Source organism: Lepidochelys kempii, chromosome 24 (assembly GCF_965140285.1).
Source record: "Lepidochelys kempii isolate rLepKem1 chromosome 24, rLepKem1.hap1, whole genome shotgun sequence".
Taxonomy (NCBI): Eukaryota; Metazoa; Chordata; order Testudines; family Cheloniidae; genus Lepidochelys; species Lepidochelys kempii.
In genome coordinates, this window is record NC_136403.1 from 7,990,875 (window position 1) to 8,005,496 (window position 14,622).

The window sequence follows — 14,622 nt, forward strand, 5'->3', positions numbered from 1 at the left end:
TGCCCTAGGAGGATTCGGTGCCAGGGAACAGCAAACCTCACACAATGGAGGCATTAATCACACAGGGTTATAAATCCCTTGGGGCCTGGCTTTCCAAAGGGCTCAGCCGATCGGGTGCACGGTGCTTGGAAATGTGGAACAACGTGGAGAACCGATTCCCGGCTGCTCCACTGAAGCCATGTGGGGCTGGAAGCGCTCAGTACCTCGGAGATCAGGCCTTTGGACCATGTGACTTGCATGTGACCCACAGCTGAATAAATCGCCCCCACCCAGACCCTCAGCTCATGCCCGGGAATCCCATTCACACTTGTGGTGCAAGGAAGGGGTGAAAGCCAGACCAGCAGCCCGCTCCTTAGACTGCATTTCACTGCAGTGTCCCCCAGCAAACTGGCAGACTCCAGAGCGCCATCAGAATTCCCTTCCAAAACAGCTAAATACAAGCCAGAATTAAGGGCAAGCCTGTTGGATGACACTAAGCACCAGAGGCTGGGAAGTCTAAGGAACCAGAGAGACTCACAGGATCTGAATCCGGCAGCCTCAACACAGAATCCCCCTTACGTTTGCTCCAGCCAAACCGCCTCCTTTCTCCCGAGGGACACCAGACACACTCTCTGTAGGAGTGGCACCCGGCCGCTGGGCTGTGCCTGGCGATCAGAGAAGGGGGGAGAAAAGAGGCCGTGAGGGGCTGCAACAGCTTCATACACAGCTGGGCTATTGATGCGACTGTCCCATGACCAAGGCACTAACAAGCAGGGAGGTGCGAGCACCGTGCTGCTGTGGGGTGATGCTGCAAGAGCCCGGTCCTGTTTCTGGTTAGGAGGCCCTTCCACACATCAGCTGAATGGAATGCACTGTGCCTGTCCTCTAGCCACACCACCGAGGGCTGTATGTGGCGTGGTTCGCGACCAGGACTGCCAACCAATGTTCCCTCTCGAGGGCGGAATGAATTTTGTTCGGTGCACCAATATGGAGGTGAGGTGGGGTGAGGGTGGGGCCGAGGGGTTCGGAGTCGGGGAATGGGCTCAGGGCGGTGCGTGTGGATGGGGGGAGGTGCAGGCGCAGGGAGCGGGAGGCGATAATGCGGACTTCAAACCAGTTGCTGGCTTCACAGGAAGTTTTTAATGATGCAACCAGATCATCTGGTGTCAGGGGCGGGGAGGGGAGGCGCTCAGGAGGGGCCGGGGCCAGGGCTTCCCACTGGCACCAAGATATTACAGTACTTGGAATTCTCTAAATAAACAAAAGAGAAGGATAGATAGATAGATAGATTAGATAGAGGGGGTGTATGGGGATAGATTAGATTAGATAGATGGGGTGTATGGGGATAGATCATAGAATCATATAATATCAGGGTTGGAAGGGACCTCAGGAGGTCATCTAGTCCAACCCCCTGCTCAAAGCAGGACCAATCCCCAACTAAATCATCCCAGCCAGGGCTTTGTCAAGCCTGACCTTAAAAACTTCTAAGGAAGGAGATTCCACCACCTCCCTAGGTAACGCATTCCAGTGTTTCACCACCCTCCTAGTGAAAAAGTTTTTCCTAATATCCAACCTAAACCTCCCCCACTGCAACTTGAGACCATTACTCCTTGTTCTGTCATCAGCTACCACTGAGAACAGTCTAGATCCCTCCTCTTTGGAACCCCCTTTCAGGTAGTTGAAAGCAGCTATCAAGTCCTGTTGCGGTTCAGTGATGAGACAGAACACAGCTTTATGCAAGCAAACAGGCTGGTCAGCGGAGATGGGCTGTTCTGCCCACCCTGCCTTCCACCTTCTCCTTTTATTATATTTCTCCCCCTAAGCATTACACACTGCTACACAAAGGAATGTATGACGTTGATTCATATGCTTAGTTACCATCCTCTATCTACTACAATCCTGGTTCTCAGGCCTTGAGCCCAGGCTAAAGAAACCTCCCACAGTTGCTGTCCAAACAATCAAGTTCTCAGGGTTCATATCTAGCCCTTGTCCTTGGATAGAGCAATGTGTGCATTGCTCCTAGGAAACAGTCAGGGTGTGCCCCGCCTGCTTCCAGGTGGAATAGCTAGACATTAACCCTTCATCTCCCCTTTTTTTGTTTATTGAAGTTGGCCATCTCATGGTAGCCGCCAATTTGTTTTGTCATGCTATTTAACTCCCAGACAGACAAGGACATAACCTGGGGAGCTTTCCAGGGCAAAATTTTACAAAGTCTTAACAAGGAAGGAATACATTGTACACAGCAACAACAAAAAATAAGCCCAATGATTACAAACACAAAATAACCAAAAGCTTAACATCTGCAATATAATCATCTAAAAGGGGTACACTTCTTTTACTACAATTGTGACCAGCAAAAGGCAATATAAGTATCATTCTACTAAGACAGCAAAGGGTGCCATCACTTAAATTTGCAGGAATATTATTAAAGGTACATGAACCACAAGTAAAAACCCATCCTGATGGTAGGATGATATGGCCATAATTATATGAAACATTAACAGCATGGGAACAATTTAAAAGGGATTGAGAAATTTTTTGACAGCCCAATGGCACCTTTGTACTAGTGCAGTTAACTACACGCGCACAGGTGACATTGTGAGCCCCGGCCGGGTACGGTGTGTGAAGGAATATAGCCGTGCGAGGCAGAATATAGTTGGCCGGGCCCCAATTAGCCATGCTAGAGTACTGGGAGGAAAGATTAGCATAAGCAAAGAGCAGTATCTTATTCTCCTTCGGACTTGTAACGGGGGAGGCGCTTCCGAGCCAACCCCTACAGAAAATAACAGGCACAAAAGGCACACAATCATCACAGAATTAGCAGTGATTTGGGCGAGAATCGCCACAAACAAAGTCTTAGGAGTTTCTGGCTGCTGATCTGCTGCCAGTTTTCGTTGAGCCGTGGCGACCAATGCTTTTACTGCTCCCCATGTCACGGGCTGGCTTGGGACGCTACGCCTCCTCCGTTTCCGTCCCGCCATTGTCGACTCGGGGGGCAACGCGGTCTCCTCCAAGGTCAGCTGAAACTCTGGTATGGGATTCGACAGCCCCTGGTGCCATGCCATGTTGTTTAAGTGCTGGTCGCACGCACCGGGCTGGAACCCACAACGGTCCTGCAGGGAGAGACACAGCAGCATATCCCCGACCCCAAGTGATTAGAGGTGCTGGGCCCAGCCACTGTGGATCGGGCAGCTGACGGTAAAAGACACGCGGTCTTTCCAGTACCTCAGATTTGTGAAAATGCCGATCCGCAGGGGTCTGCTGATCTGCATTCAGTGTTAAATTATTTAAAGTAAACAAGAGGATATACATTTGTTGTTGAATGTCTCCTAAGGTTCGGAGACGCAGCTCCCCTTGTTTTAATTGTTTATCTAGCAAGGTTTTGAGTGTGCGATTGGCACGTTCAACAATGGCTTGGCCCGTGGAATTATAAGGGATTCCGTGTTTAAGACGGACGTCCCAGCGGGCACAAAAGGTGGAGAGGGCTGCAGAGCAGTAGGCTGGGGCATTATCTGTTTTAATTTGGCAAGGGCGACCCATAACAGAAAAGCAGGCCAGCAAATGGTGAATAACTTTGTTAGTGGCTTCCCCACGTTGTGGGGTTGCCCAAAGGAAGCCTGAATAAGTATCAACGGAAACATGTAAAAATGAATAGGGGCGGAATTGTGGTACATGAGTAACATCCATTTGCCACAGCTGATTTGCTGCGGTACCTCGGGGGTTAACGGCATAAGAAAAAGTAGGAGCAGCAGCAGCACAGTGGGGGCAGGAACGAACAATGGAACGTGCATGATCAGCAGGAATGTGAAACTGCCGGGCCAAAACAGAGGCAGACTGATGAAAAAAGGCATGGCTTTCAATGGGGTCAGAAAAAAGGGAATTTACCTGACCACGCAACGCGCAATCGGTGCGTGCATTGCCCTCAGTGAGTGGCCCAGGCAGAGGGGTATGACTGCAAATATGAGCAACAAAGTAAGGGAAATGACGAGTGGCAAGAAGATGCTGTAAAGACAAAAACAGGTGAAGGAGGTCTGCATCAACCTGAGGGGTAATGAGGGCAAGGGGTAAATGATCAATTACCTGATAAGCATAATGGGTATCCACAATTAAATTAAAGGGACAATCAGCAAAAGATTGAAAGGCCAAAATAACAGCAGCTAATTCTGAACGCTGTGCCGAACGCTGAGGCAGTGTAAAACGAGAATGCCAACGAGGGGGGTCACCCAACTGATAAGTGACTACACCTCGGTGGGGAGAGCCATCAGATGTTAATATCGAGGGTGGTGTCTAACTTTGTAAGTAAATCACGGCCCCAAATATTGAGGTGGACAGGGAGCACAAAAGGGCGGATTGTAGCAAGGGCACGGCCTCCTGGTTTAGAGACCGTGACCCAAGACAAACTTTGGCGCCCGGGTTTGCTACCCCCAATCCCCCACAACTCTTTAGAAGGAACCGTAGGCCAACTAACCGGCCACTCCAGATCACGAATCACTGTAACGTCAGCTCCAGTGTCCACCAGCCCTGTAAAAGGAACATCATTTAAAAGAAGTGTTAACTGAGGTTTCGAGGGGCGGACTGACATTGTCAGAGCAACAAGTGGAGAAGACGCGCTGTGAGACGGCGAGTGAGACAACGTCGATCCAAAGCCTCCTCCACCCCGAGTTCGATCCTCGGCAGCTGGCACCTGATAGGGGACTAAAATCAATTGTGCAATTGACCGTCCACGCGGGAGCGACTGTGGAAGATGAGTCCACACCTGAACCTTAATAATGCCAGTATAATCAGCATCAATGACCCCTGGAATGACAAAAAAGCCCTGTTTCCCAGCATGTGAGCGAGGGAGAACAAGACCTACAAAGCCGGCAGGGAGAGGTCCCATTACCTGTGTAGGTATGGCACAGACCTCCCCTGGCAGCCGAAAGTCAGTGTCCTCCTGCAATCTGTTGGTAAAATCCAAAAAGGACTCTAAGGCACCCTGACGGATACTGACAAAGCTTTTAGTAGGCTTGCCTGAATCCGGGACCTTCTTGAAAGCATGCTGGGCACAGGTGGAAATAATGGGGAAGACGGCCTGAGGGAGCTGAGACTGCATCTCAATAGTAGCAAACTGGCCCTCCCCTGCCAAATGCTCATAAATGATACCTTGCTCTCTATATACCTGGGCTTGGCGTTCTGCCATCTGCCGATACTCACTAAGCCAAATAACATACTGACTGGGTGACAACATCATGCGCAGCAGCGTTTTCCAATCCTCAGGGATTAGGGAGTACCCAGCACCCATCCCTTCAATGAGACCACGCACAAAGGTGCTAGTCAGGCCAAATTCACGAATTGCTTTCTTTACCTCTCTAACCACCGAGCATGGCAGAGTGGTCCAGGTGCCCACAGGGTTGCCATGGTCATCATTCTGCCAGGTCACCGGGCAAGCGGAGACCAGATCAGCCAGCTCCTCTGCTGTAAGATCTGATCGAGCTTTCGCTGCGTGAACCATTTGTTGCACCAGCGAAAGCTTCTGAGCAGATGCAGATGACTCTCCGGGGGGCCCCATGGGGGGAGGGTGATCACACACCGGCTCGGCTCCGGTGGGGAAGGCCAGGGAGGCGGTGGTAATAGAGGCACTGGGGGCGAAGCAGGGGGAGGGATGGCTGCAGGAGCGGACGGGGGTGGCAGGATCGGCAGCTCCTCTGTTGGTGCTGAAGAGGGCCTTTCCGAGGCGACACGCTGTGTCGCATCGCCAGGAGGGGGGATGGCTGCAGGGGCGGACGGGGGCGGCGAGAACACCAGCCTCGCGAGGGAGGGTCTGTCCGAGGCGACACGCTGTACCACGTCGCGGCAGAGGTGCCAGGCATGTAAAGCCTGCACGGGTGCCTGAGGCTCTTTGTGCAATGTCTGGCCCAATCGCTCCCAGTCCGCTAGCTTAAAGCTTCCAGCTTCAGGATACCACGGGCACTTGGCACGCACCTCCTGTAGCAGGAGAGTGAGTTCTCGAGCCGGGCAGTCATGCTGAGCCTTACGCAGCAAATACTGCAGCTCATTGCGGTGTTGCACTTGCAAAGCAGAGAGGGAGCTTCCCATACTTACCACAATGAAAAATACTCACCGGGATCCACGAAGTGGATGAGTGACGCGTCTGAAACCCTTGCTGGGCGAGGTGAGTGCTGAGGGCCCCACGTTTGGGCGCCAGTTGTTGCGGTTCAGTGATGAGACAGAACACAGCTTTATGCAAGCAAACAGGCTGGTCAGCGGAGATGGGCTGTTCTGCCCACCCTGCCTTCCACCTTCTCCTTTTATTATATTTCTCCCCCTAAGCATTACACACTGCTACACAAAGGAATGTATGACGTTGATTCATATGCTTAGTTACCATCCTCTATCTACTACAATCCTGGTTCTCAGGCCTTGAGCCCAGGCTAAAGAAACCTCCCACAGTTGCTGTCCAAACAATCAAGTTCTCAGGGTTCATATCTAGCCCTTGTCCTTGGATAGAGCAATGTGTGCATTGCTCCTAGGAAACAGTCAGGGTGTGCCCCGCCTGCTTCCAGGTGGAATAGCTAGACATTAACCCTTCAAAGTCCCCCCTCATTCTTCTCTTCCTCAGACTAAACAATCCCAGTTCCCTCAGCCTCTCCTCATAAGTCATGTGTTCCAGTCCCCTAATCATTTTTGTTGCCCTCCACTGGACTCTTTCCAATTTTTCCACATCCTTCTTGTAGTGTGGGGTCCAAAACTGGACACAGTACTCCAGATGAGGTCTCACCAATGTTGAATAGAGGGGAACGATCACGTCCCTCGATCTGCTGGCAGTGCCCCTACTTATACATCCCAAAATGCCATTGGCCTTCTTGGCAACAAGGGCACACTGCTGACTCATATCCAGCTTCTCGTCCACTGTCACCCCTAGGTCCTTTTCCGCAGAACTGCTGCCGAGCCATTCGGTCCCTAGTCTGTAGCGGTGCATGGGATTCTTCCATCCTAAGTGCAGAACTCTGCACTTGTCTTTGTTGAACGTCATCAGATTTCTTTTGGCCCAATCCTCCAATTTGTCTAGGGCCCTCTGTATCCTATCCCTACCCTCCAGCGTATCTACCTCTCCTCCCAGTTTAGTGTCATCTGCAAACTTGCTGAGGGTGCAATCCACACCATTCTCCAGATCATTTATGAAGATATTGAACAAAACCGGCCCCAGGACCGACCCTTAGGGCACTCCACTTGATACCGGCTGCCTACTAGACATGGAGCCATTGATCACTACCCGTTGAGCCCGACAATCTAGCCAACTTTCTATCCACCTTATAGTCCATTCATCCAGCCCATACTTCTGTAACTTGCTGGGAAGAATACTGTGGGAGACCGTGTCAAAAGCTTTGCTAAAGTCAAGGAATAACACTTCCACTGCTTTCCCCTCATCCACAGAGCCAGTTATCTCATCATAGAAGGCAATTAGATTAGTCAGGCATGACTTGCCCTTGGTGAATCCATGCTGACTGTTCCTGATCACTTTCCTCTCCTCTAAGTACTTCAGAATTGATTCCTTGAGGGCCTGCTCCATGATTTTTCCAGGGACTGAGGTGAGGCTGACTGGCCTGCAGTTCCCAGGATCCTCCTTCTTCCCTTTTTTAAAGATGGGCACTACATTAGCCTTTTTCCAGTCGTCCGGGACCTCCCCCGATCGCCATGAGTTTTCAAAGATAATGGCCAATGGCTCTGCAATCACATCCGCCAACTCCTTTAGCACTCTCGGATGCAGCGCATCCGGCCCCATGGACTTGTACTCATCCAGCTTTTCTAAATAGTCCCAAACCACTTCTTTCTCCACAGAGGGCTGGCCATGTATTCCCCATGTTGTGATACCCAGTACAGCAGTCTGGGAGCTGACCTTGTTCGTGAAGACAGAGGCAAAAAAAGCATTGAGTACATTACCTTTTTCCACATCCTCTGTCACTAGGTTGCCTCCCTCATTCAATAAGGGGCCCACACTTTCCTTGACTTTCTTCTTGTTGCTAACATACCTGAAGAAACCCTTCTTGTTACTCTTAACATCTCTTGCTAGCTGCAACTCCAGGTGTGATTTGGCCTTCCTGATTTCATTCCTGCATGCCCGAGCAATATTTTTATACTCTTCCCTGGTCAGTTGTCCAATCTTCCACTTCTTGTAAGCTTCTTTTTTGTATTTAAGAGCAGCAAGGATTTCACTGTTAAGCCAAGCTGGTCGCCTGCCATATTTACTATTCTTTCTACACATCGGGATGGGTCGTCCCTGTAACCTCAATAAGGATTCTTTATAATACAGCCAGCTCTCCTGGACTCCTTTCCTCCTCATGTTATTCTCCCAGGGGATCCTGCCCATCAGTTCCCTGAGGGAGTCAAAGTCTGCTTTTCTGAAGTCCAGGGTCCGTATTCTGCTGCTCTCCTTTCTTCCCTGTGTCAGGATCCTGAACTCGACCATCTCATGGTCACTGCCTCCCAGGTTCCCATCCACTTTAGCTTCCCCTTCTAATTCTTCCTGGTTTGTGAGCAGCAGGTCAAGAAGAGCTCTGCCCGTAGTTGGTTTCTCCAGCACTTGAACCAGGAAATTGTCCCCTACACTTTCCAAAAACTCCCTGGATTGTCTGTGCACCGCTGTATTGCTCTCCCAGCAGATATCAGGGTGATTGAAGTCTCCCATGAGAACCAGCATGCAATCTAGTAGCTTCCGTGAGTTGCCGGAAGAAAGCCTCGTCCACCTCATCCCCCTGGTCCGGTGGTCTATAGCAGACTCCTACCACAACATCACCCTTGTTGCTCACGCTTCTAAACTTAATCCAGACACTCTCAGGTTTTTCTGCAGTTTCATACCGGAGCTCTGAGCAGTCATACTGCTCCCTGACATACAGTGCAACTCCCCCATCTTTTCTGCCCTGCTTGTCCTTCCTGGACAGTTTATATCCATCCATGACAGTACTCCAGTCATGGGAGTTATCCCACAAGTCTCTGTTATTCCAATCACATCATAATTCCTTGACTGTGCCAGGACTTCCAGTTCTCCCTGCTTGTTTCCCAGGCTTCTTGCATTTGTGTATAGGCACTTAAGATAACTCGCTGATCGTCCCTCTTTCTCAGTATGAGGCAGGAGCCCTCCCCTCTCACGCGCTCCTGCTCGTGCTTCCTCCCGGTTTCCCACTTCCCCACTTACCTCAGGGCTTTGGTCTCCTTCCCCCAGTGAACCTAGTTTAAAGCCCTCCTCACTAGGTTAGCCAGCCTGCTTGCGACGATGCTCTTCCCTCTCTTTGTTAGGTGGAGCCCGTCTCTGCCTAGCACTCCTTCCTCTTGGAACACATCCCCTGGTCAAAGAATCCAAAGCCTTCTCTCCGACACCACCTGCGTAGTCATTCGTTGACTTCCACAATTCAATGGTCTCTACCCCGGCCTTTTCCTTCCACGGGGAGGATGGACGAGAAGACCACTTGCACCTCAAACTCCTTTATCCTTCTTCCCAGAGCCACGTAGTCCGCAGTGATCCGCTCAAGGTCATTCTTAGCAGTATCATTGGTGCCCACGTGGAGAAGCAGGAAGGGGTAGCGATCCGAGGGCTTGATGAGTCTCGGCAGTCTCTCCGTCACATCGTGAATCTTGGCTCCTGGCAAGCAGCAGACTTCTCGGTTTTCCCGGTCGGGGCGGCAGATAGATGACTCAGTCCCCCTGAGGAGAGAGTCCCTGACCACCACCACCCGCCTCCTTCTCTTGGGAGCGGTGGTCGTGGAACCCCCAACCCTAGGACAGTGCATCTCATGCCTTCCAATCTGCGGAGTGTGTATGGGGATAGATAGATAGATAGATAGGTGTGTATTGAGATGGATAGTTGATAGCTGAAGTCTAGGGTTTGGGCTTGGGCTCACAGCTTAAAGAAAATAAGCAGGAGGCTATTGGGGAAAGGCGAGAGATAGACAGAGACAGGGGAGGACAGGGTAGGGGAGACACAAAGGGAAAGATGCAGCCTATTCACAGAGTCCTGCCATAAGCCTACAATGTCTACAAACATGGCTCCTGCAGACCCTGAATCTGTCCCTTGGGGAGAGTGGGGGGCAGCTAAACCCCTCCGCTGAACAGGATCTGGCCCCTGGCTGGAAGTATAGGGTGACCAGATGTCCTGATTAGGGGCATTGTCTTATATAGGCAACATTACAACCCCCCCCCCCAAAAAAACCGAAGTGTCCCGATTTTTCACACTTGCTATCTTACGGAAGGTGACCTCTCCTGTCCCAGCCACATGGCGCAGTGAGGTTGGGTGATGCTCTCACACGTGGGGGAAAGTCACTAGGGGGAGAGATCCCTGTGTGTCAGCCCCCCGGCCTGTAGTCTCAGGCCGTCAGCGGGGGGAGCCTGCAGCAGGTTCTCACCTCGGCAGCCTCTGTACAGAGTTATTTTGTATTTCCTGCCCCCATCTGGGCCACAGAGCGACTGTCGAAGCCGGAGATCAGGGTCCATCCTGTAATGACTGGGAACGGCACTTGCAACGTGACCTTCACCTGCAGCGCCGGGGAGAGAGCCAGGCACCTCAATTACGCCTGGACACGTCCAGCAGGAGGCGCCGTTCTCGCCACCGAGGAATCCCTGCTGCTCCAGCACAGACTGGGGGACGAGGACTCGCCCATCACCTGCACGGCCACAAACCCCGTCAGCAACAGCTCGGCCAGCGTCTCCCCCAAGGTGGCCTGTGAAGGTGACGCTCGCTCCATCCCCCCCACTCGAGCGCACGCAGCAGGGCCCATGCGGGCCTGGCTCGTACACACCCCCTGCTGCTCTGGCTGGGTTCTGGGGCACAGTGAGCACCACTAGTGGGCTCACAGGCTTTTTAAGGGGCTACTCCCCAATTCCTACACCCCACCCTGGCACTGGGCAGGAAGGTCTGTCGCTGGGGGGCACCGAGGGTCTGGCCCAAAGGGAACAGCTGGGTGTTTGCATGCCAGCTCACTGGGGTCTTCGGAGTCAGAGCTCCCGGCACTCGGTATAGATTTGGGTTTCCAGACGGCGCGAAGCCCCTAAACATTGATTTATTCCTTCAGGTCCCGTTCTGCCCCAGACCCCAGCGCTGTCCTACTGCCACGCCAAGGGGATCCTTGTGCTGGGGGTGCTGGGAGCCCTGCTGGCCGGGATCCTCATGGTGCACGTCCTCCCCGCGAGGGAGCAGAGACGGCCGTGAGAGGAGAGGAGCTTCCACTGTGGCGGTTCATCCCCCTGCCTCCGGGCTGGAGTTTCCCACGCGAGCCAGCTAATGAATGAGAATGCCCCATCGCCCACTGCAAAAGCCTCAGTTTCCCTTCCCCTCAGGAAACAGGAGCACAGCGACTCTATTGCGCTAGACTCGGCCAAACGAGTAGCAATCCCGGATCCTCCGCCCGGCTGTTCTGGGGCACAGGGCGGGGGGCATCTCCAGGATCGGAGTCTCTCTCTGGCCCAGCGACCATGGAGTTATGTATAGAAAGTGGAACAGCTGGGATAGGAGTGACTGAGAGACACCCTCCCAAACAGCCTGGTGCACAGGGCCTTCCACGGGGACGTGGGAGATCTGGATTCACGTCCTGCTCTGAATCAGGCAGCACTGGGATTTGACCCCATGTCTTCCACATCCCAGCTGAGTGCCCTGATCTCTAGGTGAGGGGGACTAGGGACTCCTGCTCTCACTCTGGTTTTATCTGAGAAATGGCTGAGCTGGCTCAGGTCCCGATCTCCAGGCGAGGGTTTGTGGCTGAGGGGCCCAGCTGGAGAGAGGCACCTAGTGCCAGCCGTCCCTGTGGGGTGGAAGGCCCAGATCAATAGGAGCTGTGAATCTGGGCCCTAAACCCCACCCCTTTCCTCTGCATTTCACTCCTGGCCTGCTCAGCGTGCGGGCCTCTGAAAATCCCCTCCTTGGGTGCCGAGCTCTGCCCATGTGTTGTATGCAGAGCTCTGGGCGCCCAGCTTAGGATGGAGAATTCCAGTAGGTGACAGGGCACCCAGCGTTATATGTAGCCGTGCTAAACATTGCAGCCCTGTGTGAATCTGGCCCACACTGACCTGCAAAGCAAAGTGAAACTGGAGGGCAGGTCAGATTTCTCTGCTGCTGGGACCCAGGCTCTCTAAGCGTTCATGAATTCTTCAGTCAGCTTTCACTGCCTGCACGCGCTGTGCAGGGATTGGGCTTTTAAATCCAAGCGCGCTCAGGGAGTGTTTGCACTCAGGGTGAGTTCATGTGTAGCACTCTCCTTCCTGGAGGGAGTTAGGAACGAAATCAACAAAGTCCTTTGATGCTACACAATATGTCATTAATAGCGCAAAGTCGTGCACTTAGGGACTAAGAACACAATGTTTGTTATAAGCTGGGGATTTATCTGTTGGAAGTGACAAGGAAGAGAAAGACCTGGGTGTATTGGTCGATCACAGGATGACTAGGAGCCGCGAATGTGATGTGGCTGTGAAAAAAGGCTAATGCAGACCTAGGGTGCATCGGGCGAGGTATTTCCAGGACAGAGAGGGAAGTGTTAATATCATTATACAAGGCGCTGGTCATAGGCGCCACCTTCCCCTCGGCCTGGTGGGTGCTCCACCCCCCCAACCCCCTGGCCCTGCCTCTTCCCGCCCCTGCACCACCCTCGCCCCATCCCCATTCCACCCCTTCCCGCCTTTTCCCATCCCCTTCCAGCCCCTATTCCACACCCTTCTCCCAAGTCCCCGCCCCTGCCCTGCCGCTTCTCTGCCTCCTCCCCTGAGCGTGCCATGTCCCTGCTCCTCCCCCTCCCTCCCCGAAAGTCCTAAGTGCCGCCAAACAGCTGTTAGGCAGCGGCGGGGCGGGGGCAGTAAACTCTGGGAGGGAGGGAGAGGAGCGGGGATGCAGCACACTTTGTGTGCGGGGAAGCGTGGCTGCTGGTGGGTGTGGAGCACCCTCTAATTTTTTCCCGTGGGTGCTCCAGTCCTGGCGCACCCATGGAGTCAGTGCTATGGCGCTGGTGAGACCTCACCTGGAATGCTGTGCGCAGTTCTGGTCTCCCGTGTTTAAGAAAGATAAATGCAAACTGGAACAGGGGCAGAGAAGGGCTACTAGGATGGTCCGAGGAATGGAAAACATCGCCTTAAGAGAGGAGACTCAAAGAGCTTTGCTTGTTTACCCTAATCACAAGAAGGCTGAGGGGAGATATGATTGCTCTCTATAAATACATCAGAGCGACAAATGCCAGGGAGAGAGAGAGGAGCTATTTAAGTGAAGCACCAATATGGACACAAGGACAAATGGACATAAACTGGCCATCAACAAGTTTAGGCTTGAAATTAGACGAAGGTTTCTCAGCATCAGAGGCGTGACATTCTGGCACAGCCTTCCAAGGGGAGCAGTATGGGTCTATTACAGGAGTGGGTGAGGCTCTGTGGCCTACGATGTGCAGGAGGTCAGACTAGATGATCAGGATGATCCCTTCTGGCCTTATAGTCTATGAATCTATTTGCTTTCACAAAAAGTAAAGGAGTACTTGTGGCACCTTAGAGACTAACCAATTTATTTGAGCATAAGCTTTCGTGAGCTACAGCTCACTTCATCGAATGCTCACGAAAGCTCATGCTCAAATAAATTGGTTAGTCTCTAAGGTGCCACAAGTCCTCCTTTTCTTTTTGCGAATACAGACTAACATGGCTGTTACTCTGAAACCTGTTATTTGCTTTCAGTGAGCCTTTTACCTTAATCAATGCTGCTTTTCCTGTTTGACAAGTTACACATTTACAGAGCTTTACAACACAAACACTCATGATAACTTTATACCATGGAGGATAGAGATTATAAGTGAGATCAATACATGCAGCATCCTACAAGCATTTTATAAAGTCTAAACACTAAACACATTCTTATCAACTTACCATCTAATATCTATTTTGATGATGGTAAAACACAGGTAAGCAAGTATGGGTTCCAGCTATGCATTTGTAAGTGTTCAGTGAGGCCTGGGGCCTTGGCATGACCTGGCACCCAGTCTGCCAGCAACACCGGCCGTAGGCTCAGGGTGAATTTTGCAAGCTTTGCAGGGTGGGGACTCTTCAGGTACTTGGATAGGAGACGTCCAAGAAACGCACAGGAAGTGGCATGCCTCCTTCTGAGTAACTACTGAACTGATGACCTTGGTGGTACAAGGTACTGTGCTGTCAGAGGGGATGTAAAACAAAGGTATCAGCCACTTGTGTGGCCTAGTGGCTAGAGCCGTGGACTGGGACTCTTGAGATGAAGAGTCTAGTCCTAGCTCAGCCTACTGGGTGACCCTGAGTTAGTCATGTCACTGTTCTGTGCCTCAGTTTCTCCATCTGTAAAGTGGAGATAATGATTCTGACATCTTTAGTGAAGTGCTTTGAGATCTATGGATGAAAAAGGTCATGCGTAGAGCTAAATATCATTGTTCTGGTCATTAAAACTAACTAAAGATTCCCGTGAAGATGGGGTGTTCACTCAGCGCCCTGGACAAATTCTAGTATTCTATGATAGTATGATTCTATGATAGTATGGGATATAATTCCATTCTGCCTTCCGTAAACCTTCACTTCCATTTCAAGTATGTTAATGATGCCGGATTTTTCTTTACTATTGTATTGTGTAGCTGTGCATTGTTAAAACAGCTGCTGTCTTTCACTGCAGAGGTGGCCACATTTCAA

The 14,622-nt window shown here is 51.8% G+C and overlaps 2 protein-coding genes across 3 annotated transcripts; one reads left to right on the top strand and one right to left on the bottom strand.

Moving 5' to 3' along the window:
* Positions 1-1,710: 1,710 nt before the first annotated feature.
* Positions 1,711-6,830, bottom strand: LOC140902865 (uncharacterized). Of its 2 annotated transcripts, XM_073323448.2 has the most exons (3): positions 4,448-6,830; positions 3,865-3,981; positions 1,711-3,092 (listed from the first exon to the last, which is right to left on the bottom strand). In XM_073323448.2, exons 1-3 carry the CDS (start codon positions 5,525-5,527, stop codon positions 2,556-2,558), a joined length of 1,734 nt encoding a protein of 577 aa, XP_073179549.2. In that variant the 5' UTR covers positions 5,528-6,830; the 3' UTR covers positions 1,711-2,555. The 2 variants fall into 2 exon arrangements, with proteins under 2 accessions (XP_073179549.2, XP_073179550.2); XM_073323449.2 differs by lacking the exon at positions 3,865-3,981 and having other exon boundaries at positions 4,448-6,826.
* Positions 6,831-10,415: 3,585 nt separating this feature from the next.
* LOC140902867 (SLAM family member 9) lies at positions 10,416-13,474 on the top strand. Its single transcript, XM_073323452.2, has 2 exons — positions 10,416-10,678; positions 11,022-13,474. Exons 1-2 carry the CDS (start codon positions 10,450-10,452, stop codon positions 11,156-11,158), a joined length of 366 nt encoding a protein of 121 aa, XP_073179553.2. The 5' UTR covers positions 10,416-10,449; the 3' UTR covers positions 11,159-13,474.
* The last annotated feature ends 1,148 nt before the right edge of the window (positions 13,475-14,622 follow it).